Source organism: Camponotus vicinus, unplaced genomic scaffold (assembly GCF_025532165.1).
Source record: "Camponotus vicinus isolate PSW18456_S1 unplaced genomic scaffold, iyCamVici1.0 SCAF_4, whole genome shotgun sequence".
Taxonomy (NCBI): Eukaryota; Metazoa; Arthropoda; class Insecta; order Hymenoptera; family Formicidae; genus Camponotus; species Camponotus vicinus.
Window position 1 is genome coordinate 10669240 of NW_028141976.1, and position 24499 is coordinate 10693738.

The 24499-nt window shown below is 35.2% G+C and overlaps 2 protein-coding genes across 2 annotated transcripts in view; one reads left to right on the top strand and one right to left on the bottom strand.

Moving 5' to 3' along the window:
* Positions 1–34: 34 nt before the first annotated feature.
* Positions 35–2009, bottom strand: Pym (partner of Y14 and mago). Its single transcript, XM_083097666.1, has 3 exons — positions 1819–2009; positions 1368–1461; positions 35–1280 (listed from the first exon to the last, which is right to left on the bottom strand). Exons 1-3 carry the CDS (start codon positions 1868–1870, stop codon positions 758–760), a joined length of 669 nt encoding a protein of 222 aa, XP_082953792.1. The 5' UTR covers positions 1871–2009; the 3' UTR covers positions 35–757.
* A 1483-nt stretch (positions 2010–3492) lies between these two features.
* Positions 3493–24499, top strand: part of LOC145970014 (uncharacterized) — a 32705-nt gene continuing 11698 nt past the window's right edge. The window contains exons 1-4 of the mRNA XM_083096370.1: positions 3493–3746; positions 7330–8307; positions 9543–9642; positions 9762–9924. Of these exons, the coding sequence (XP_082952496.1) occupies positions 8055–8307; positions 9543–9642; positions 9762–9924 (516 nt within the window). The 5' untranslated portion in view covers positions 3493–3746; positions 7330–8054. The remainder of the gene's footprint in view (positions 3747–7329; positions 8308–9542; positions 9643–9761; positions 9925–24499) is intronic.

Sequence of the window (24499 nt, forward strand, 5' to 3'; positions counted from 1 at the left end):
TTTGTATATATTTCTCGTGGACTGATATAATAAATCCATCTAAAATCATTTTATTTTACAGAATCATGCTGTGCAAAAGACAACTCGTTTAACGAAAAATTCCGTTTGTCTTTATTAAAACTTTCACACGTTATGTTTTCTTTATATGTATATACATATGTATTTCCTCGCTAATGAAGATTTTTCGTTTCAAGAAAAAAAGAAGTTTTTTTGGCAAAAACTCTTCTTTTATTTTATAAATCTGGAGCAATTCTCTGACAGTATTAAAACTTTAATGCCAAAAATTATTTGCTCTTATTCTCATCTTATTTGCTGTTATTGTCATCTCTCTTTTATTTTCGGCAAAACTGCTGCAATGATTTATGGCACAATTTCTGTCTTTTATAAGTTAAATAAGTCTGTTACTTAACAGAAAGCGGCCAATTCTATACATTTTTTTGTTAGTGAGGAAATACTATGTATGTATGAATGTGTGTGTATATGTATAGTTTACATGATCGAGTATTAAAATTGTTGGCATAATATACCATTACATTATAAATATATTCAATATATTTATCAATATTATCAATCTATGCAGAGTAAACAAGAATAATGAATATAAGATGCAGTTGCTGTATGTAAAATTGCTGATCGTCGGAAGGAATAAAGATTTGCTCTATCAAGTAATATAATCACACACTTGTTGTTGATAAGGTTTTAGGATTGGATGGCACTAACAAATCCATGTAAAACTTTTAATTGAATATGCTCCTTTTTATGGAGCAACTTCTAATCTTCTTATTTCTTTGGAAATCTCTGTTTTTCGTGCCACTTTGTCAAGTATCTCCTTATCAGTATTTTTCAAAGCACCAGTTTTGATTTTTTCCTCTAACACTTCAATTTCTCTAATCTTTTTGCGCAAATTCTTTAATCTTTTTTGAGGATCAGTTGTCGTTTTTTGTGTAATATTTGAATTGTCCTTAATTATATTGTTTGTCGTAATTTGTTTTGCAGTGGATAATGGCTTGTCATTATTATGAGTTGAGACTTCTTTGTGAAATTCGGGCTCTGAGATCGATAGTTTGGACAATCCTTCAGCAACTGGTTCAACCGCTTTAGACTTGTTTTTCTTTTTCTTCTTTTTGGATCCCTCTTGCGTTTTCGCCTGCGTACCAGGTATTAATTTGTTTTTTCCGGCTAGAGCCTCCAACTTGGCTTTGTGCTCGGCTATAAATTCTGGGCTAGCACCCACTGGATATAAAGGTTTCTTCACCAATTGCTTTCCTTTGCTTTCATATCTATATAAAAAATTATATATATTTATATATGTGATAAGAAAAAAATGTAACAAATAAAAATATTGAGAGAAACATTATGAAACATACAATGGAACTTCTTCTTGAGGAATATATCCATCTTTCACACGTCGTTGCTTACGCCATGTGCCATCAGGTCGTTGACTTGCTGGGATAAATGTGCCTAAAAATAATAATCGTAATATATTGTAAGAATATCGTGAGAATACTTGGACAAAATATTTAATTAATTCTAAACTCGAAATGTAATTGGAATTTATAATTGCGTATAAAAATACCTACAGTGCAGTAAATAAAAAAAAAGCCTCCTAGAACTAATACATTCGCAAGTCGCGAAGAGTTTAAAACTGATGTGAAAATTTGTGAAGGAGTCAATTATACAACGCGCGTAAAGAAGAACAATCTATTATTACACAAAACTATTCACTTTTACGCTTGTTTACATGTCCCGAGGTTAGAACCGGTGCGTAATCGACAAGGTGTAAGTCCGATCGCGATGCAGTAAATAAATAATCGTTACCAGTTTCATCCTTGATGTAAGTTGACGCCATCGTTGTGTCATCCGAGAGCATCCGTGAAAAAAATAAATAAATGTAAAAAATACACAACTATCCGCGTGCCATTGCGCGATTATTATGTATCGCACGGAGTACCGAATCTCCAATAATTCGTGGTGTGGGTGCGTGTATATGTGTGTTGTTGATAGCGGTCAACGTACTTTGTACACCACTGACAGATGTCGTCGCGGGTTGAACGTCAGCGTGTTGTGTATTTCCTAGTTATTACTTTTAACGTCGACAGATGTCGCTAGGAGTTTCATTGCAAGGCGCGATCTGCGCGAGTATCTAATCATCCTGCTTAAAAAATGGACGAATTATTTTATTAATTACGTGGGAAATTGCAGAGATCGAATGTCGATGCGCTTCTTTCCATTTGCAAATTACTAAAGGTACAGATCAATATTTTCTCTGACGCGAATTTTACGAACTCTAACTTCTTGTACTTTATATATAGCAGTTTTGGCAAATTTCCTTCAAGGTATTCAAAGAGAAATGTATTCTTCTCTTGCACGGAAATCGTAGAAAAATATAGTTTAATGCTATAGAAATTATTTAAATTACTTGTCTTTTATAAAAAAATGTCATTTTATTACATATGTCATGATATTATTAAATAAAAACGTATGATGCTATATAAAATTTATATGTATAACAAATTAAGGAAAGATCCGTAAGATGTCTATTAGGACCTAATTATTCAACATTATGCAACATACAAAATGGTGACTTTCTCTTAAAAAAATAAAAACACATGCATATATTATGTATAATTATATGTTTAAGATTATACTTAATATTATATTTAATTATACTTATCTTTATTTATTACTTAACATTATCACGCAATATTTTATTATATTACCGAAAGATTGTTCTAGATAATAATTTTAGAAAAAAAATTTATATTATATATAGATTGAGGATTGTAAAAAGAAAAAGTGATAAATAAAGAATTAAATTTAACGAGAAACTGGACGGATCGGCTACGTAAAAAGTTAATAAATGTAACACACTTCGAGATTCATAAATTTGACGTTGCGCAAAGCATTATTAGCCTTTTAAAATATAAAATTAATGATTAATTTATATGAGTTACAATAACGGTTTGCCTTGTAGAATTAAAATTTTTATTTTCATGAATTTTTGTGTACAGTCACTATAAAATTTTCATGATACAGTCGCTATAAAAAAGTTACTTTAATATAAAATAATATATATTTATGCGATTTTCAGCTTAAATTATCTTCTACAGGGCAAATCTTTACTTAATCTTTACATAACACAAATTAATTATTTTATACTTTAAAAGTCTAAAAGTGCTTCGCACAATAAAATTCAATATCGAAATGAATTGGGTTTATTAACTCTTGACGTGGCTGACCCGTCGAGTTCCTTCTTAAGTTACTTCACGCGTGAAATATAAAAGTTTTAGAAATTTTCCTTAACAAGCAATTCGAATCTGCACTTTTACGACTTGGTACACACGAGTGAGGATTAAAAAGCGGGGACGACGCGCGAATATCTCGACTCGATGTCGAGAATATAAGCGGTCCCGAGGGTTACCCTTTTGATCTAGCCGGGCTGCTTCCGTGTATTCCGGGGATGCTGCGCGCGCGCACGGAGGGTTGCGCTCCGCGGTCTCATCTCGCAGTTTCGCAGCCTCCCTTTCGCGACCCGTATCAGGTCTACCACGGCTCAACCGAGGAGATTGCGTGCCAGTAATTTCCCGCAATTTCGTCGTCCCCGGCTGTCCGGGACGAGGTACTCGGCGTCCGATCGTTATTGCGGAGAATCACGGACCCGGTTTCGGATCCGGTCGCGTCCCTCGTCCGGGTCATCCTCGGATTCGGATGCATCGCTCTGCGTCGGAAAATGGAAACCGTAATCGGTACGTATTGCCGCATCACGAATCTTCGTCGCGGATCGCAAATCCCTCGATTGATCCCTTGTATTGACAATCGAATATGCGAGATTCGATTATCATTAGATCCAATTGTCTCCGGATGCGTTTCTCGCGCTTGCACGTCGCTCTTAAAGGTCACCGGATAATACGTGAAAAGATGGAATCGTGCGGTGCGTATCGTTCGATAAAAGTTCAAAGGCTCTAAGGTCAGGAACGATATTAGCGAATAAGGCTGAAAAGTTTTTCGGTTACGATGCCCGTACAGGAAATCTTTTTACTTAACATAACTATTAAGCGATAATCGGATTCGTCTAAGGTCTAAGTAAAGGTTCATAGCGGTTAATCGATGTAAATATATTTTTGTTGCATTGCCATAAATTTGCATTCAACTTTGTTTTAATATATTTTAATGTTCGCGAGGTAAAAAAACGCAAAGGTGAAAACGAAGATTGTATTGATCGAGGAAAACGTTGAAAGAAATTTGTAAATACAAATTGAAATTCTGATTCGAAAACCAAGTTCTAATTTTATCTAGTTTCATATTAAGTTTAAAAGTTTTAAAAAATTATCATTTTATGTTAAGGTAAAAAGATAGTTTATCAAGTACATATTTTTCTCCTGAAAAATCCATAGCTAATGTTTATCGAAGAAAATGCACTTTCTCTTCTAAGAAATCCGGATAATCGGGATAATATTTATCCAAGCGAATGCACTTTGAATATCTTTTACTTTAACGTTATATGGCAGATTGCAAATAAGACAAAGTTCTTTCCATAGTTGCATCCTCTTCTTTCGGCAATCAAAGTTATGCATATATATAATTTGAAACCTTTACTATATTTAGACTATTATCAACGTAAATTAATAATTTTTGTACCGCAATTACATATATTATACGTATTACAATGTAATCTCTGTTCGTTAGATAATAATTTATCTAATAATAATTTATTTATTAATATTTTATATAATTCGTGTCTTATTCTATATTATTAAATTTGATTAAATGATTTTTTAAAAGATTAAAACAGTTTAAAAAGTCGAACAAAAATTTAATGCCGATTTTTCAAAGCAATGATTTATTTATAAAATATAGGATTCTCTCGGGAAATATTGTATGAAATTTTAAATCCTAAAATTGGCGATGGAAGATTTAACATTTTAAAACAACAATAAAACAATATAGTTTTTCACAGCATTTTATTAAAATTATATTACATATATTTATACATTAAAAAAAACAAAAATAAAAATTGTAGCATCTCCCTGGAATGTGTATAAAATAATATATACATAGATAACAAGTAAGAAATGTGAGCGTAAACTTTAATTTTCACTTGCTTTCCTGGCATCTCGTTTCAACTGATCGAGATGATTCGGGATGAGACACGAGAAAAACAATTGATATCTCAAAAGTCGTCGTAAAAATTTTAATAACGTAATCGTCGCTTTCTTATTGGGAGCATTATCATCATTTGGGAGTTAAGACAAGGGGATCGAAAAGAGAGCTGCCATGACGTGTTGAACGACTTCGCCCAAACTGCGGTCCTGGATCTTGCAGCCTCCTTCTCCTCCTCCTCCTCCTCCTCCCCTCTCTCATTCCTCTTTTCATCGGACATTGCACCGATGCAGACGAGGCGTATGAGAAACGGCCGTCTCGCCAGAAGACGGGATCGTCACTCGCGAGAAGAGAAGGCGACTTATGACGATCCAGACGACGCGCCTGCACCGCCTTATTCTCCCATCTCTAGGACACAATCTTTCTCTTCACGACCAGCCCCGAAAACTTACGTAACGATTGCGGGACGGCATCTTGCACGATTACAGGGACGCAATTTATCAAAATTTTCAAGCAAGACGCGGAACCAACCAGTCCATCGACGAGATACGAGAAATCTATCAGGACTCTAATCGTTCGGAAAGCTATTTAATTTAGCAACTTAGTATGGGTATTTGGTATAGAGTTGCACGAGATACCGAGATTAATCTTGATATTTGTCTTGTCTCGAGATTCGAGACAAGATCAAGCCAAGACTTTTAATTAGTTGTCAAGACAATATCAAGATTGCAAAGAGATTACTGGTCTTGTCAAGATTATTGGTTTTTAGGAAAAGGTATATTTGTAAATTAGATGAGCAAAAAATCACTATTAATATATGTTATGATTTATTAAATAAAACATTTATATTAACAAATTTAAAAACAATTAAAATGATAAACACAAAATAAACAATATAAAATTAATTGCACAAAATTTTACAGACATATTGTTTTCTAAATATGTGTGTGTCACGTCTACATATATATATAGTATTTTTAAAAGTATACATAAATAGTAACAATTATCTTAAATTATATCATAAAGATTATATTAAATATTATTTTAAACTGTTTAGTTTTAATTAAAAATTATTATATAATAAAATCGAGACAAGACAATACGATACGAGATTTTTGCCACAAAAATTCACTTAAGACCAAGAGAATTCGAGAAATTTCGAAAAATTATCAATACCATTACAATATTTTTACAAATATCGCCTTGTCTCGAGTCTCGTGCAATTCTACTTGACATGTAAATAATTGAAATTTTTTATTTCATCGCCGCAGAGTCCTGAACAGAGATAACACCCGAAGTGTTACAAACCGTGCGGAGAGTAAGCGCGCTTAACGCTAGATTGAACTTTATCCCCGTGCATACCTTGTCCTCGTTGCATAGAATGACGCTACACAGCATGCACTTTACAGCGAGACGCGGCTCCGTCAAATAGGCCACGACGTGTATACATATATCGCGCATGCACGACGACATTATACGCGCCACACGGCGTATCGGGTACACATTGAATATATCGCTATCGCGATGGTCGACGATGACTTTGCGCGCGTAAGATCGTCGCCTGGGATTTTGCAGCGCGTATCGCTTCTGCGTATGCATCGACCAGCCTTACATCGTCAAGTATATACGTACGGTAGATGCTCCGAAATCTCAAAACGCGATTATATACCCAAGGTATTTCGAAACTTCTCGCTGCAATTTGCCTTTGTTAGTTTATCCCTATTCAACTTGTCAGGTAACGAAAACCTAGTAGGAGATTATTATGTGAAGCTTCATCGCACAATGTTTGACAATTTGGTAAAGTTGTATCTCGAGTAAAAATTCTGTCAAGATTGCTGGTTACTCGAAAAAGATTCTGTTACTTAAATTCTCGAAACTCTTGTGTGATCTAATTATACTCTTAAATTAATTAATTTACTCACTGATTATGTATGTCAGATGAACGGGATGAATACCTCAGAAGCAGAATAAAATACATCATATATTTCGTCCCGAATTAAAAAAAAAATGTATTTAAAATCCACGGCTTAAAAATATTTATATCTTTATTACACATCTCTTCTCGAAAATAAGTATAATTATTCAATCTGTTTGCACAAGTCAAAAAACCAAAATATTACACGCCTTTCAAATTAATTGTAATGTGATTTCACATTAATTATAATGTGACTCGAAAAGAATAATCTATTTCTCTTGACCAATTTTTTTTAAAACAAAATATTGTTGCAGCGACATATCAAGATCTGCTAAAAGAAGAAAAATGAACTTTTAATACGTGAATAACATTTATGATGATCGTGCGAACATCGAGAAGACAAAAGATGAGGAAAAGAGAGCCAAGTAAATAACAGATGAAGATTTCAACCTTAAATTTTTTCCATTTGTCTTAAACGTATATAACTGATGGGAAATAAAATCGCGAGAATGGCATTTTCGACAATGTAGGGAAAGGATTGCGACAAGATTTATCGTCATGTATTTATAATACGATATTTGATGATATCGTTGCTACTTGAAGCGAAATAGAACGAAGCAGCGATAATACTGTCGTGAAAGTTTGTCACAGATAAAATGACCTGAGCAATTGTATGTACATATATGTATAACAATGTAAAATTTATACATATATATATGTTTACAATATACAACATAATCCATCAACAAGCAATTTCCAAAGCATCTCTTACGATACCTTCATTATCTTCGAAACGAGACAAAGGAAAATGAACCTCAAAAATCAAACTCAATAAATTAATGTTGAGTCAAAAACATTAGAATTATACATAATGATGTAAAGGAAAGGAAGAGGAAGAAAGAAGAGGCATAATGATCGTGGAACCAAGTATACAACATAGATCGGCCGATTAAGTTCATTAGCTCACATCTTCTCCGATCGATACGGAATTCGCTTAACCGGCAAATTTCCCGGTGATGTATCGTCAAGCACGAGTGAAATGGCAGAAACGATGGCACACAATCGTACAACGTCCGCCAAGAGGACAGCTAGGAAGCTGAATCTCACGTCGATGACGTTCCTTCCTTCCACCGTGGTCGCGGCCGCGATTAACGCCGAGACGACGATACATCCGACTAATCCGTCCACGGTAGCGACCGGCGATCCTGCAGCCACCGTCGCTACCGTCAAATCGTATCATCATGTCCACAACGTGACGGAATACCTGGTCGAGCATGATGAGCTGGAGCATGGTAAGTAGTACATTATTATGGAAGAAGGTATATGAATGTTTAATGAAGAGCGGCGGTTTTACGCGGACTTTTAATTAGTTATGCATTTGGAAGATTGAAATCGAGCCAGCCAACTGGGGGAAAAAGTTAGATATATATTTCTTAGATATAAATTCAGTAATTAATCAGAGAAAAACTAGGATATACATATTTCTTGAATTCAGTAATTAATCTTCTTGTGACGGGAATTTAGCAATGTAGGAAAATACTTAATCTCTCGAAAAATACATCAAAAAATGTTTCGCTGGTATAAATAGATTTCTAGATGTTAACGAGAAAACTTTATCGCCATTTTTTATATCTGTTAGAACGTTATTCGTAGAATTGTAGAAAATTTATAGCAGCAAATAATACCTTCTGACAAATTTAGATCCCAAATATTAATCACTGCATAAATATTTCAATACTACAGCTAGATTGATCTTTGAAAAATGACATATACCACAGTCAAACTTTATAACAAGAACGATTAGTTTTATCATGGAGTGCCACAGAGAGACTTTTTTTCTAAATGTCATCAACAATTCATATATAAATTTTGTCTCTGTTATTTAGATTGATTAAGTGCAAAACATATCGCAGTATTTGATAATCATTTATCTAGTTAATCTTTCGTGTCCAAAAAAAAATTGTTGCTGTAGTTGCAAGATCATTCTTTTGAGTATATGTGACAGAAAGAGATATGATATATATCTCTCTCGCTATATTTTATATTTTAGAGGGTTTATTAATTTCTTTTCACTTTTAATTTTGTTGTTCAGATATTCACGTTTAATTGATCGTTAATGAAATTATTAATTTTGAAATTATTATAACAAAAAAATTAAAAGTGAAAAGTGAAAAGAAATTATTAATTTCTTTTCACTTTTAATTTTTTTGTTCAGAGATTCACGTTTAATTAATCGTTAATGAAATAAATATCGTTAATGAAATTTCTCGGGTAAAAGAATTATTTCTCATTCCATTAGAGAGAGAGGATCAAAACGTTGTTGTTTGAACTTCCTATTATCATAAATTCGTGCATCTATATTTCCGCGTTGACGTTTCTGTTAAAATATTACACAAGACAAACAATTCAACAAGACAATCGTGAAAATTGCATCATTGCCACCGCCACAACGTTTCGCCAGCTAGTAAAGCAATTCAAATTATTATCTTGTTTTCGCCTCAAGAATTTCATAATCATTATATTTCAGGTATCCTCGCCAACTTTTCGGACATACAGACCGTTTTACTCGCATGCATATCGACATTATTACCGCTGATTATCGCTTTGGGAATTGCCTTCGGCGTCAGGTATGCTAACTTTGCTTATTGCGAAAGAGATCCGAAGCACTGGCCGAGTTACTTTTTAATTGCGCGTAGTCAGCTTAAATAAAAACTTTTTTTTTTCTAACACGCATGTTGCTTCGCAGGCACGTGTGGCAAAAGTATCGAAATGGCCGAGACAGCGGGAATGGATTACCTTGGTACAAGAGCGCGTGCAACCGCGATAGCGCAGTCGAATCCCAACTTCAGCATCCACATTCCGGGAATGTTCCCGTTCAAACTGCCACGAGGGTTCTCTCCGCGCAGGATGTAAGTTGACGACTTTTTCACAATCTTATGTATCTCTGTGAAATGTTGCATAGACAAAACATTGTCGCGATCGCTCAAATGATCGAGCGATCTTTCTAGGTAATGCAAGAGATAGGGTGAAATGAATGAAAAGTTGTGCGTTGAAATGCAATTTTAATGTTTTTTTTTTAATTTAGACTTGATTTTGTCCATGAAAATTCCAAGGCATCGCAATTTAAAAAAAAATGGAAAAATTTTCTGCGTGAATTTTTAATAAGATCAATCTTCTCACATCTCAAGAAGATCGATAAGATCTCTCGCAAGCGATCTAACGCGAGAGGAAACTCGTCAGACGGAGGGGAAGGTACGGCTGGCTCGACGAGAGCTGGCGCGTTGTGAACTTTAATGGAATCGATACATACATATATATGGGCTTGTTTGATCCTCGTATGCATGCTCGATTAGCTTACATAATACGGTAACCACGCAAATACCATCGACCTTGGTTTAAATCTTGAAGCTGTGCCGTAATAGGATACACGGCGGACATTTACGGAACTCGGCCCAGATTATGCGATGAATTAGGGTTGCACGAGATACCGAGACTAAACTTGATATTGAAAGTCTCGAAATTCGGGACAAGATTAAGATGAGATTTTTAATTAGTTGCCAAGACAATACCAATACTAAGATTGCCAAGATTATTGATCTTGTTAAAATTATTGATTAAAAGAAAAGACTAAAATATGTATATTTGTAAGTTGGATAAAAAAAAGATCACACTGTATTATATACACATTTGAAGAATTTTATTTCATAAATAAAAACATTTATATTAACAAATTCAGAAACAATTAATACAAAATAAATAATGTAAAATTTTACACAATTATTTAATTACATAAAATTTTGCGTACACACGGTTCTCTAACTTGTGAGAAATGTATCTGTCATCATTGTATTTGCAACTTTCTTTTCTTAAGTAAAATTACTCGAAGTTTAACATACATACATACATACATACATACATACATACATATATATATATATATATATATATATATATATATAATATATATTGTGTTATTTTGGGAAGTAAACAAATGATATAAATAATAATAATTATCTTAAAAATGATATTATAAAAAAAGAATTATAAAATTATAAAATTATAAAATTATTAAATATTAAATAAATTATTAAATATTATTTTAAACAATTGTTCAGTATTAGAAAAAAATTGTTAATAAAATCGAGACGAGACAAGGCGAGACGAGATCTCTGCTACAAAGATCCACTCAAGAGATCCAAGTTTTCATAAATTTTCAATATCAATATGATTTTTTTACATGCTGCCCTATCTTGTGCAATTCTAAGAAGCAACGCAAAGAATTTGTTCTAACGTAACTTTCCCTCGCGCTATTGATGAATTTTTACGGTTCCTCGCGAATCGAAATGCAACTTCTCCCGGGAAGAATTCGCAAGATCGAGCATGCAAAACGGACCCGCGCCGAAATCTATGGCTACAAACGTACCGTTATAACGCTTTGCATTTAATAGCGATACATCGCCGCGTGTGTTGCGTTCATTCGTCTCGCTTAACCCTTTTCGCCGGTAGACTCCTTCCGGCTAAGATCTCCGGCTGAAATACCGTAACGCGCAAGCTCATTTAAAATTCATACCTCTCGCATAATTAACTCACATTCGAAAATAAGTTGAACCGAAAAAAATTTTATTCGCGAGTCAAATTAATGATAAAAAAAACAGAAGATCGACGATAGCCGAAGACTGTATATTTTCTTTCATAATATACTTCCAAAATTTCAGCATAAATTCCTCCGAATCTATTTCGTCCGTAATTGCAATCTTTGCACTTACGCGAGGGAATTGCAACAATGGCTCGCATTTACACCTCGTGCACGTGGTCAATAAATAATTCGCGTTTATCGAGCTTACGGTTAGATCCAGTACATTAACTTTGCCCACCAATTGACGTCGCGGTATCATATCGTTCCAGCTACAACATATTGTGCCCGGCGTGCAACGCTTGTGCGTGTAGGCGAACACGCGTTGCAAACGCATATTATACATACGTACGCACACATTATTATTATTTACGTATGCGCGTATATGACTCAGCCAAAAATACCGTACGTCTGCTTGGCGCGCGGACGGGTGGGATTGACCTGATTTTAATTTTGCGCATATGCGATCGCGATAACGGCCGCTTTAGCCGAATTTGTCGCGCGATGCATAATTATCGCCAATTGTTTTCGGTCTATTCCAATATTATTTCGTCGTGCAAATGCAAATGTCAGCGCGCCGAGGTCAAGAAAGGAGTGCATTCCATTACAGCCGTTATAGCGCGCTGTTAACTTCAACGGGATCGGCGATGTTTAACGCAATATCGCGTATATATCTATTGTATTGAGCACTGTATTATTGACAAATGCAAAATTTTTTAAACGATATTAAAATTTCCCTCTCAAAAAAATAAAAGCTAACGTTTGTGGCCACATTTCATGCAAGAAATGTCGCTAATCACATCAATTTTATCGTTTACTATATAAACTGATAAATATAAAATATATAAAAATTATTTTTTAATTATTATTATTTTAACGATAATAGATTTTGATAAGTCAGTTAGGATACTACTCAATTAATCATTTGTAATTGGAAAAGCATAATTTTTTTAACAATATTTAAGATTAATTACTGTAAAGTGTAAGACTGAAGTGGAATCAAATGACATCTCTCTTCAAAAATCTTTGAAAAATCGCTCGAATTGAGCGTAGAAATATTTGTTTCATCACGCAAGTTTAACACACGCGACGTTACGTCATGTTAATTCAAGCTTGATCAAGAAAGCTTCTCGTCGATTAATGAAATAATATTATAAACGCGTCTTTCTTGGTCCGTCTTTCGAGCGGAGTCTGCGGAGCAAAAGGGCATAAACGCAGACATTGGTGAAAGTTGCATACGATGTTTGACTTTTGCAATTAAACCGGACCAGCTTTCCATGCGTGGCACAATCCGTTTTCTTTTTTCTTCTTCTCTCTTCAAGCGACGGTTTCATTAGTATCGCAGGTTGTGCACGCCTCTCTAATTTCGCCGCTCGTCGCTTCTTTCGCTTACTTTCTAATAAAATCGCGGTCAATCATTTTCAGCTTTCGGATGCATCAGCGCGCGATCATCCGTTTACGCGATGCGTAAAATATACCTCGTAGCAGCGATGCTCCTCTTTTACACAAATGCACAATTATTGCAACGTTTCGAGTATTTTGCACAATTATCGCGATTAAATATTAACATATGTATACATATGACACGCATTTGAAATTATAATTAAATTGAACAAATTAAATGCAAATTAATGTATTATTTCACGTTAAATTAAAGCGTCAAAAAATTATAATATAAAATTTCCTCTCTTTTATGAGCGCGAAATAAAATATTTACGACTAACTATAAATACGTCGCGTCACCTTAAGTGAATAATCTTGGATGAATATATGCAGAAGTAGAATCAGGGTAAAACGCCGATGCTCGTAGCTCTGGTAGAGTCTTCATCGTCGAATAAAAAATTTATCCCGCGAATCAAGATTGAAACGTACTCGGAATCCGAATAAAACGGACCAGCGGAACTTTCATTGATCACACGTGTCCCTACAGAATTAAATGCACTCGAGAAGCGGCCAGAAGCGAATGAACGATTCAGATTAATTCAAGGTGAACAGTTTTTTTCATCGAAAGCAAAAGAGATTTCGTCCATGGATTTCGTCCATGTTTTTAGACGCGACGCGGCGATGCATTCCTCCAATTATTCGCATTCATTGGTTATTTTTAAAAAATTCTGCATCTTATTCTAAATTTTTTATCTCTCTCTTTGTATTATTTCGATTAAAATGAGGGAGAGAAAGAGAAGATTTTTGGCAATTTTAGAAACGAACTTATATTCACTTATGAATATCTCGATTTCCTGGGGCTGCTCAGATGCTGCAATTTTACTGATGAACCAAAATCAATCGCAAACTCGGCGAAAAGATGCACAAACACACAACATTTATATTTATATTAGATACATATATAGATATATATATTGTCACTTATTGGCGATATATCCTCATTTTGATGTGGTTCACGTACGACACTATTTTACATGTTCGGCACCACTAAGATTCAGCACCATTAAGAACTTATTGCATCATCGACACGCACAAAATTGTAAAGTACCATCCACATTTTTATTCTCATACAAATGTGTAATGAAAAAAATGCAATTTTAATAACTGTAAAAAAATGTTTTTCAAATATAAAATAGATATAAAAATCAAATGTGTTTCCATCTCAATACGCAAAAGAGATTGTGTAATTTACCGTGTAATATGAAGACGAATTGTATTTGAGATGGTTTTCCTATGAAACAAATTTCTACAGCCAAGTGCAACAAGGAAGGAGGAACTTTTGACAAGAAAATAAAGAAAACAAAAATGTTTAAAAAATTATTTTCTTTCAAATTACGTCTAAAAATACCATTCTATTATTTCAAATCGACTTTAAATATTAAATTCTGGCCGGAATAATATTCCCGACAAGGACTCCGAGAAAGTAGAGTGCACTTCTCACTTGTCGTCTAACTTGGCGAGAGAACTAGCAGTTTCGCGTCCCTATTTTTCGCAAGTCGCACTACATTTTCCGACAATAGTAAACCGCCAGCGGCTCCCTTGTCTATGCCTTGTCGCTAGTAGTTGCTCGCGTAGTACTCGGTAGTGGGGGGTACCGCGCGCCTTCTTAAAGCCTTGCGCTTTTTTCAAAAGCACCGCGCTACCCCCACCGCCGCTGCACTCTAGCCCCCACTAGTCCTCCTGCTCTAACGCTTATGCGTATCCGCGAGGATACTTGCATCGCGTCCTCGCACCACCTATAAATCGCGCCTCCCCCTTCTCCCCCTCGCTCTGCATCATATCGCCTCGTCCCGCTCGCTCTTTCTCTCGCTCTCTCTGTCTCTCTCCAGCCGTTGCACCTCTCTTCTGGCTCTCCTCAAACACACACACACACACGCATGCACTTGCTTCCGCACGCCTCTCGCCTATGCGTCTACATTCTACGTCATGCTGCACGCACATGCACACACGCCTGCCTCTCTCCCCCTCATCTCCTCACTTTTGCCTTGGAACTCTTCGCACCGAGGATTTTCTCTCCACTCGATATTGAATAGTTTCGAAAAGTTCGAAGCAATCTTCTTTCCAGACTTCTTATTTATACTTGTATACTTTATACTTATTTATACTTTGTACTTTATACTTGTACAACGTGATCGGTCAATCACGATGAAATAGGATTATTTTTAACTGTGATTTTTGCTCGCGTTCTTTATTCCGAGATGCGAACATGCTCGTTTGATTTGACGCGAAGAAAGTAATTTGAAAGAAAAACCCTTTACGTACAAGCTTCTTTTGAATACGGGCTTTGGGTTGGAACGATCGTTGAAATGATCGCTGTACTACATGTGTAGCGCGAATGCTTATACATGCGATAGCGAGCGCCGAGAAAGTGTGTCATTGTTTACGCATAGTCGGTTTGCTCTGCAACTCGTGTGTCGATACTTTTTTTAGCTTCAACTCGTCGGTTGGTTTAGTGCTGCTCGCGATATTTTCAGATACGCGCTAAAGAGACGATAAAAGAGCGCTAGATACCGAGGAATGATTCATTCTCTAAGTCTTTCAACGCGTCGCAGATATTTTACCTTTCTTCTCTATATCGCTAAATATCTCTCTTTCTCTCTCTCGCGAGATGCATAAATTTAATCCGCACATTCTCTACGCTCATCCAAGTTTTTCATCTTTTCCGAGAAACGCTTTCGTACAACAAGTATAATTCGCTATTGATTACTTCGCGGAACACGCGTTTAATAATGGAAAATACAATTCTTACATCCTGGCTAATGTATGCAAACTGAATCATCACGCAAATTCAAGTGCGATGCAAACAGTTTGCTATCTCTGTAGTATTTTTTCCATCGACGTTATTATTTCTTCTACTAGAAATTAAATCAGAGCGAGCATGCGAAGGTGGCTTGAATAATTACGTCCCCTCCCCTCCCCCCTTCCCGCCTCTCTCTCTCGTTATCAAGAATAATTTCAAATGCAGCGTTGAAATATTTGGTAGGATCAAATTCATTCGCGTAGACACGATTATCAGTGCGATAATTTATCTCGCGCGCGCGGCTAATTTATCTCTATCCTAACACGAGCGAGAAAAAAAATTCTCTCTCGCAATTAACCGCGGTATGCATTAGCTCGCGCGTCGCGATAAGCCGAGCTTACTTGAAAAGAGAAGAAAAGTAATGTATGCGCCACATACTTTCGCCGTGAGTCATACTATTTATTCGTTACTCCGACTCGAACGAACCAATCGCCTCTCGCGATCGCGAGGACGAAACTTCGTCCCGTGCGCGGGCCATATGCATATTAAAACGTGCCGTTTTTGTCCAACACACACACACACATGCATGCGTGCATTCGCGCGAGAGAAAGCGATCTGTAAAAAATCCTTAAACCGTCCCGAGAAATACATATATACCCCGTGGCGTGAAAAACCGGTGCCCTCCTCCCCCCCTCTTCTCTCCGGCGAGGAAAATCACGCGCTAAAATAAAATCGGCGAGAGATGCGCGAAACCGATCTCCGGAGGGAGGGAAGAGGGGGAGGGGGAGGAGGAGGAGGAGATAAGTTTAGGTCACCGCGTTATAATGCACGCTGACTAAACCTTACTTTCGCATTGCTAGATTCAATTCATGCCAAGGCTGACTGGGTGCGTTGCCCTCGATTGCCCCTATGCCGTTGCGTTGGTCGACGCCGCTCGATCTTCCCCCTCGCTCTCCCCCGCGACCGGCGCTCGACACCGCTAGACATCGTTTGCCGCCTCTCGTAGGGGGAGAGAAAGAGAGAGAGAGAGAGAGAGAGAGAGAGAGAGAGAGACTCGACTCGAGTCGGAGTCTGGCCGATATACGGCACGCATCATTCCCCGCAAAAAATAGAATGAACCGTGTTAGCTATCGGCTATTTTAGGGATGTTTAAAAGCTCGACGCGATTAAAGAACACATAAGCGATTTCTAAGAATTCACATCCTCGGATCGAAGGCAGCTTTATATCGCAATCGGTGGCTGCTCTAGCGATGCTCCACTTATTCCTTTTTATTTTATTTGCGAATCTCTCGGGAGATAGTCTCTCTTCTCTCTCTTGTCGCAATTTGCGATTACACGTGCACCGGGAAGAACGCGAGATGGAAATGCAATATACGGAGATTAAATATACAATTGTCCACGCTATCCGAGAAGAACGACGGAAAGATAAAGCGAAAAAGGAAGAGAGAAGAAACTTAATTGTCGAAAACGATGAGTTAATTTGCGTGTAATTATGGCCGAGTGGTAAAAGTCGGGAAAAATATTTTTAGATGAGAAAACTCATTCGGTAAACGGATTACGAGTTTTACATTTTCGAGCGCGAAAATAAATCACACGACGTGCATTTTCTCGCGACAAAAAAATTTATTTTTCCTGAAAATAATTTGCGTTATAAAACACGAGATGAATGCAAAGGAAAATTTTTACTGATAATGATTACATGTGTTTTTATCGACATTTTTTGGCAAAGATGTAAGAAAAATAACCGTAATTTTGAATTCAGATCTAAGTAACGATGAACATGCAACATTTTATTTCTCTCGAAAATATTCCTTCCGATTGCTCATCTAAAATTCGCGCGAAATCATGAAATTGAAAATGTCTAGAATTGAAAGGAGAGACGAAGGCTCAATTAAAATGGAGCAACATGTGAGATAAATTCTGTAATTTGAAGTACGGAGTATCGAAAGCATTATTTATCGTTCATATATCGTCGATGACGTTTCATATTATCGGACATTATGCGGAATTCGATCGATTTCTAGATCATATTGCGCCGGGGATTCTTCGATATTGCCGCATATCGTGTATCATTTTCTCAATAGAGCATCCGTGTCCATTCATCGCGATGCGTTTATTGATAGCGAGTTATTTCAATACATCCTACGTGCACGTGTCACGTTTGAATCTAAATCTGCGATCGTTAATAGCAAGTGGATTTGTCAAAAGTAATAGCAAATTTCTTCCCTACTCATTTCTAACGCAATGCTTAATGAACAAATTTTTCATCAATGCAAGGCGATTTTTAATAATATAATTTCGGTGACTAGATGAGCGTGTCTATTTCTTATCTATTTTTTTAATTTATTTAATTTATTTAATTTTAATTTATTTAATTTTTTCAATTTATTCATATTTTTTAAAGGCCATATTTTAAAGTGGTTCCCAATTTATGACAGATTTTAAGATGGAATTTTATTTATCATTTATATATTGTATATTCTAATTTTTCATATATCTTTATTATAAATAGAATTATATCACGAATAATATAAATTATGCAAAATATACTTCTCCATCTTGCATATTAAACCATAATCATCGATTGTATATCGAGCCAGACGTAAATCTCTTACACCGTCATTATCTCGTTGACCACCTCGGAATTATGATACATACGATGTTACGCAGATTCCTTACGCTTCGCGCAATTCCTCGCGGGACTATCCACGCGATTGCTTATTATTCGGCCGTACATTCGTCCATGGGTGCATTTCACTTAACCACCCGTTTATTCGGCTGTACGTCCACATACTCGTCTCTTTCCCTCTCTCTCTCTCTCTTTGACCATAGGCGCGGGTCCGTCCGACCGACTGGACCCGCTCGTCGCGGCCGTATCGTGTCCGTGGGGTGGCTGACCTAACAGAAGGGGTCGTTGCACTCGTGCGCCTGGGTCCGCTTTCACCCTACCACGTCTTTCTCTTTCTCTATACTTCTCTTTTGGTCAGCCTCGCGCGCGCCGGCGGACCTATCCTCCCATCGCATCTCGCTTCCACGCATCGTGGATACGATGGCTGTTCTCTTTCTCTTTCCTCTCTTCCTCCTATCCTTCTTCGTCCTAACTTTTTCTCTTTTCTTTCTTTTCTTTTTCTTTTTTATTATTTTATTATTCTCTTTCTTTAATTCCTCCACTCGGTGCGGTTCTCTACTCTTATCCTACATATTGTCCATTCCGCTCAAACCTCGACTGTAGCCGGGACCAAAAGAAATTATAGTTATTTGCCACCGACCCTTTCGGATAGTCGATTATTTCGCGGTAATCGCCCTCCCGACTCCATCTCTTCTCTCCTCTCTTGCTATCCATCTCCTCCCTTCTATTTTTTCTCTTTCTCTCTCTCTCTCCCGCTTTTCTCCTTTTCTTTCGCCTTTATCTTCGATTGCGGTTAATTGTTTCGAACGATATGCAGATAAGTATGCTAATCACGATTAATCAAAAATTATATAAATAAATATTTATTTCTAAATTATGTAAACTTAATAATATCAAAGAATCTGTTTTATTAATAAAAATGATTAGGTGTATGATTAGTGAAAAATATATTTGTGGATTACATGTGTGATTAGTGAAAAATATGTACATTCCTCCCCTTCTAATTTTCTTTCCTATTCCTCTTTCGTTTTTTTTCTCCACGTGCAGCTTCTTATTTCTCTCCCCTTCCCTCTCTTTCTCGCTCGATTTCTTTTTCTTTCTTTCCCTCATTCTCTCACATCCTCTTCCTCCTTCTTTTCTTCCCCCTCTCTTATTTCTGATTACGGAATCTCTTCATCACGAGCAAATCAACTTCATTCTTCGAGGTGGAGCTCAATTTTGTGATGCTAAAAGATATTATCGAAGATCCTCTCTAATATGTTATTAATAGGAAAAGTTCTATGTTTATATTTTATAGTATATTGCATTTTCCAACAATCTTTCATTAGACCATATTAGACGATGTTAAATAAAGACTTTGATGACATAAATAAAGGAATACGGAAAAGTTGAAAAAGATTAAATTCAATTAGAAAAATATAAGTTTATGTCAAAAAAAAAAATTGTTTTCTATTTCGAATTGAAAATCTATTCGTTTGACTTTTCTATTCAATTTTACAGAGTTAAGATACAACGCGATATTTTCTGTGATAAGACTTTGTGATAAGATATTTTATCTAATAAAACTATACTAGAAAAAGTGCGATAAAATATATGTATATAATGTCAGATATTGAATATGGGGAGGGGAGCTATCTCTATATTCGCAATACTATGGTTATGACAAACAGACTTCTCCGAGTTATATTAACTGATTTATTATATTCGAGACAATGGAAACGTTACGCTGCGGCATAGTTGCAAATTTAGGTTTTTAGCACGGAACAACGAAGCGCACTTATCGAATGACGTATATAAAGTCGTTATAAAGTGATAAGGCCAGTTGTTTGCTAATGTTCGCGAGGCGTACCAGACTATGATAAAGATTAGCTTATCTCTCAACTACGAACCATAAGGAGGTCTCTGTTCATTTGCCAGCACTATGTCAATATTATTTCGCTGACCGCCGTTCTCAAATGAACGCGATTTCTAAACTGCAGTTTTATTCGCAGCTCTCGCGTATCGTATTTCTGATAGAAAAAACATCACAACTGCGTTGTAAGAAGCTTCTTTAGAGATGACAATTGAAAGAGAAAAAGTTATCAATAACTCTATGGGAAAAATTATTACTACTTTATAGCTTAAATAAATGAAGTAAATGAAACAATAGTAAATTTCATTTTTTTAAGAAATAATATTTAAATTAAAATTAAAAGAATTATATTTAAATTAAAATTTTAAAGAAATTCAAAACAAGAATTTCTTAAAAAAATGATTATTGAAGCTATTCTTGTATAGAGAGTTTTAATTGACAAATGGCGGTAATTTTATTTTCGTGGAGCGCAGTAGGATTTTTTTAACGTACAGAAATTTTAGAGCCTGACGTGTGCATCTTTGCTTCTCGCGGCCAAGACAAGATTAGATTTTGCTCGATTATTCGCAAATGTTTTGGTGCAAGAATCTCAAGTCGGCTATTCGCGTATTCGCCTTGTTGTGAAAATAGAAAGATGAAACTCAAAGCCGTTGTATGTACCGTTCGCCAAAGTTGCCATTATTTTTTATCTGGCACGGTTTTTATCATAAAGGTCAAACAAATTCGAGTAGTCAATTCATATCTGCCGTGGCTGTCTTTTCTGAAACTGCCGTTGGCCATAAATGTTGCATGAGTGCCCAAAGCGACTGGCATTAATATGTAAGCGTCATGCGAAAGAAAGAGACGCGGATATGCTCATTTTACAATATATGTAGTAAACGCTATTAATTTTATTATAACAAAACATAATAGCATAATTATTTAACATAATTATTTAACAAATATATAATTATTATTATAATAATTACCGTCAGATACAATAATAACGAAATTAAATAAAAGACACATTATGTTACAACAGCAAAGCCAACTGTTTTATATTCATACATTATTTCTTTTTTCACAATATTTCTTTTTTTTCTAATAAATGATACGATATAAGAAAAGATGAAATATCAATGTAATTGAAACTTTAGAACAAGAACTGTTTAAAATAATATCCATCTACTTTAAAAAAGGAGAAAATACACACTTTCTCTATATTAATTTTACATGTAATGTCATAAATAATCTGGTTACAAAAGTTTTATGTCACACAGAGGCACTTTCAATATAAAAGTATTTTATATTTATAAAAGTTATATAAAAGTTACACACATAATTTTAAGAATGTGATATTCTTTCGACGATCTCTCGTAAGTAAAATCTAGAATTTTAAGAATGAGAAATAAACTGTCATCTATTATATATCTTTTCTCCAATTAAAAAATAGTTTAAAATTACTAATACTTTAAATTTCTAAGCATTATAGATACTTGGTATTATTTAACGTATATGATATCCTAATATAATATAAGCAAAGCGATTCAATATAAGTGCAAATCACATCGGGGAACCTTGAATCCTCGAAAGACGAGGCCGTTATTCCTCTCTCCTTGGTGCATCAAACATTCATAATCAATTATGAGTGACGCATTAAAGCCTGGCCTCGACGATAAAATATTTCCGCTGGCTAATCTTTCGGCTTCTATTAATCGCGAAGGCATAAAATATAATGTTACGGAGTAAAAATAATTCTTTTAGACAACTCTTAATTCTAAAAAGAGAGAATCTGATAATATAATAATAATGTAATTAAGCAGCGCAATATGATAAATTGCCTTCTTATGGAAAAGAAATTAAAGTGAATTTAAAAATATAAATTTGCAAGAGAATATATCATGGAATTACGTGAAATTTTTTCTAGATATCTACCGTTTCCGTGTCTGTGAAGCTGGCACGACAATCTACGAATTATAAAAAAATACTAAGAGTTCTGATAGCACTTTTCATAGTTCTATAGTTCCTGATAAAAATTAAAAAGAGTTCCGCATTCCTTATATTAAAAAATCGAAATCGAAAAAATGTCGTGCTAACTTCGCGAATCTAGCACGACACTCTTTCCTCTAAAGTACCAAAACGCGTTCAATATTATTATTTTTAGCAAGAGTTCCCGATAGTTCTGTTCAAGTTCAGCCTATATATGCAATTTCAGATCGATATTTCAAAAATTAATAATTTTTAAACAATTTTTAAGATTCTCGCCCAGCATGACATTCTCCCTCTAAAGTACTAAACCGCGTTGAAAATTATTATTTCTAATAACAGTTCTCGATAGTTCTGCTATAGTTCAGCCTATATAGGCAAATTTCAGATCGATATTTCAATAATTAATAATTTTTTACGAATTTTTAATGTCCTCGACCAGCACGACACTTAGTAAAAATGTGTCGTGCTGATGATTTTCCGTAGTTTTAACGGCAGTTCTGGACAGTTCTATATAAGTTCTATCTTTTAGAAACATTTTTACGCAGAGTTCCGACCGATTACTATTTTTTAAATAATTTTTTACAATAACCCAGCACGACACTCCCTCTAAAGTACTGAGACACGTTGAATATTATTATTTTTAGCAAGAGTTCCCGATAGTTCTGCTATAGTTCAACCTATATATGCAGTTTTAGGCCGATATTTCAATAATTAATAATTTTTAACGAATTTTTAATGTCCTCGACCAGCACGACACTTAGTAAAAATGTGTCGTGCTGATGATTTTTCGTAGTTTTAACGGCAGTTCTGGACAGTTCTATATAAGTTCTATCTTTTAGAAACGTTTTTACGCAGAGTTCCGACCGTTTAATATTTTTTAAACAATTTTTTATTATTATCCAGCACGACACTCTCCCTCTAAAGTACTGAGACGCGTTGAATATTATTATTTTTAGCAAGAGTTCCCGATAGTTCTGCTATAGTTCAGCCTATATATGCAATTTCTGACCGATATTTCAATAATTAATAATTTTTTACGAATTTTTAATGTCCTCGACCAGCACGACATTTAGTAAAAATGTGTCGTGCTGATGATTTTCCGTAGTTCTAACGGCAGTTCTGGACAGTTCTATATAAATTCTATCTTTTAGAAACGTTTTTACGCAGAGTTCCGACCGTTTAATATTTTTTAAACAATTTTTTATTATTATCCAGCACGACACTCTCCCTCTAAAGTACTGAGACGCGTTGAATATTATTATTTTTAGCAAGAGTTCCCGATAGTTCTGCTATAGTTCAGCCTATATATGCAATTTCTGACCGATATTTCAATAATTAATAATGTTTCAACAATTTTTAAGATTCTCGCCCAGCACGACATTCTCCCTCTAAAGTATTAAACCGCGTTGAAAATTATTATTTCTAATAACAGTTCTCGATAGTTCTGCTATAGTTCAACCTATATATGCAGTTTTAGGTCGATATTCCAAAACTTAATAATTTTTTATGAATTTTTAATGTTCTTAACCAGCACGACACTTAGTGAAAATGTGTCGTGCTGATGATTTTCCGTAGTTTTAACGGCAGTTATCGACAGTTCTATATAAGTTCTATCTTTTAGAAACATTTTTACGCAGAGTTCCGGCCGATTACTATTTCTTAAATAATTTTTTACAATAACCCAGCACGACACTCTCCCTCTAAAGTACTGAGACACGTTGAATATTATTATTTTTAGCAAGAGTTCCCGATAGTTCTGCTATAGTTCAGCCTATATATGCAGTTTTAGGTCGATATTCCAAAAATTAATAATTTTTTATGAATTTTTAATGTTCTTGACCAGCACGAAACTTAGTAAAAATGTGTCGTGCTGATGATTTTCTGTAATTTTAACGGCAGTTCTCGACAGTTCTATAAAAGTTCTATCCTTTAGAAACATTTATACGTAGAGATCCGACCGTTTATTATTTCATAAATAATTTTTTACAATTATATTATTAATTGTTGGAATATCGACCTAAAATTGCATATATAGGCTGAATTATAGCAGAATTATCGAGAACTCTTGCTAAAAATAATCATGTTCAACGCATTTTAATACTTTAGAGGCAGAGTGTCGTGCTGGGTTATTGTAAAAAATTATTTAAAAAATAGTAATCGGTCGGACTCCGTGTAAAAATGTTTCTAAAAGGTAGAACTTATATAGAACTATCCAGAAC

What these genes read in the sequence shown, in the direction of transcription:
- Pym (XM_083097666.1), bottom strand. Translation starts at nt 1,870, where the DNA reads ATGCTCTCGGATGACACAACGATGGCGTCAACTTACATCAAGGATGAA. An exon ending in TTACATCAAGGATGAAACTG is followed by an intron (nt 1,462 to 1,818) that starts GTAACGATTATT and finishes TATTATTTTTAG; the next exon opens with GCACATTTATCCCAGCAAGT. An exon ending in CCTCAAGAAGAAGTTCCATT is followed by an intron (nt 1,281 to 1,367) that starts GTATGTTTCATA and finishes TTTTTTATATAG; the next exon opens with ATATGAAAGCAAAGGAAAGC.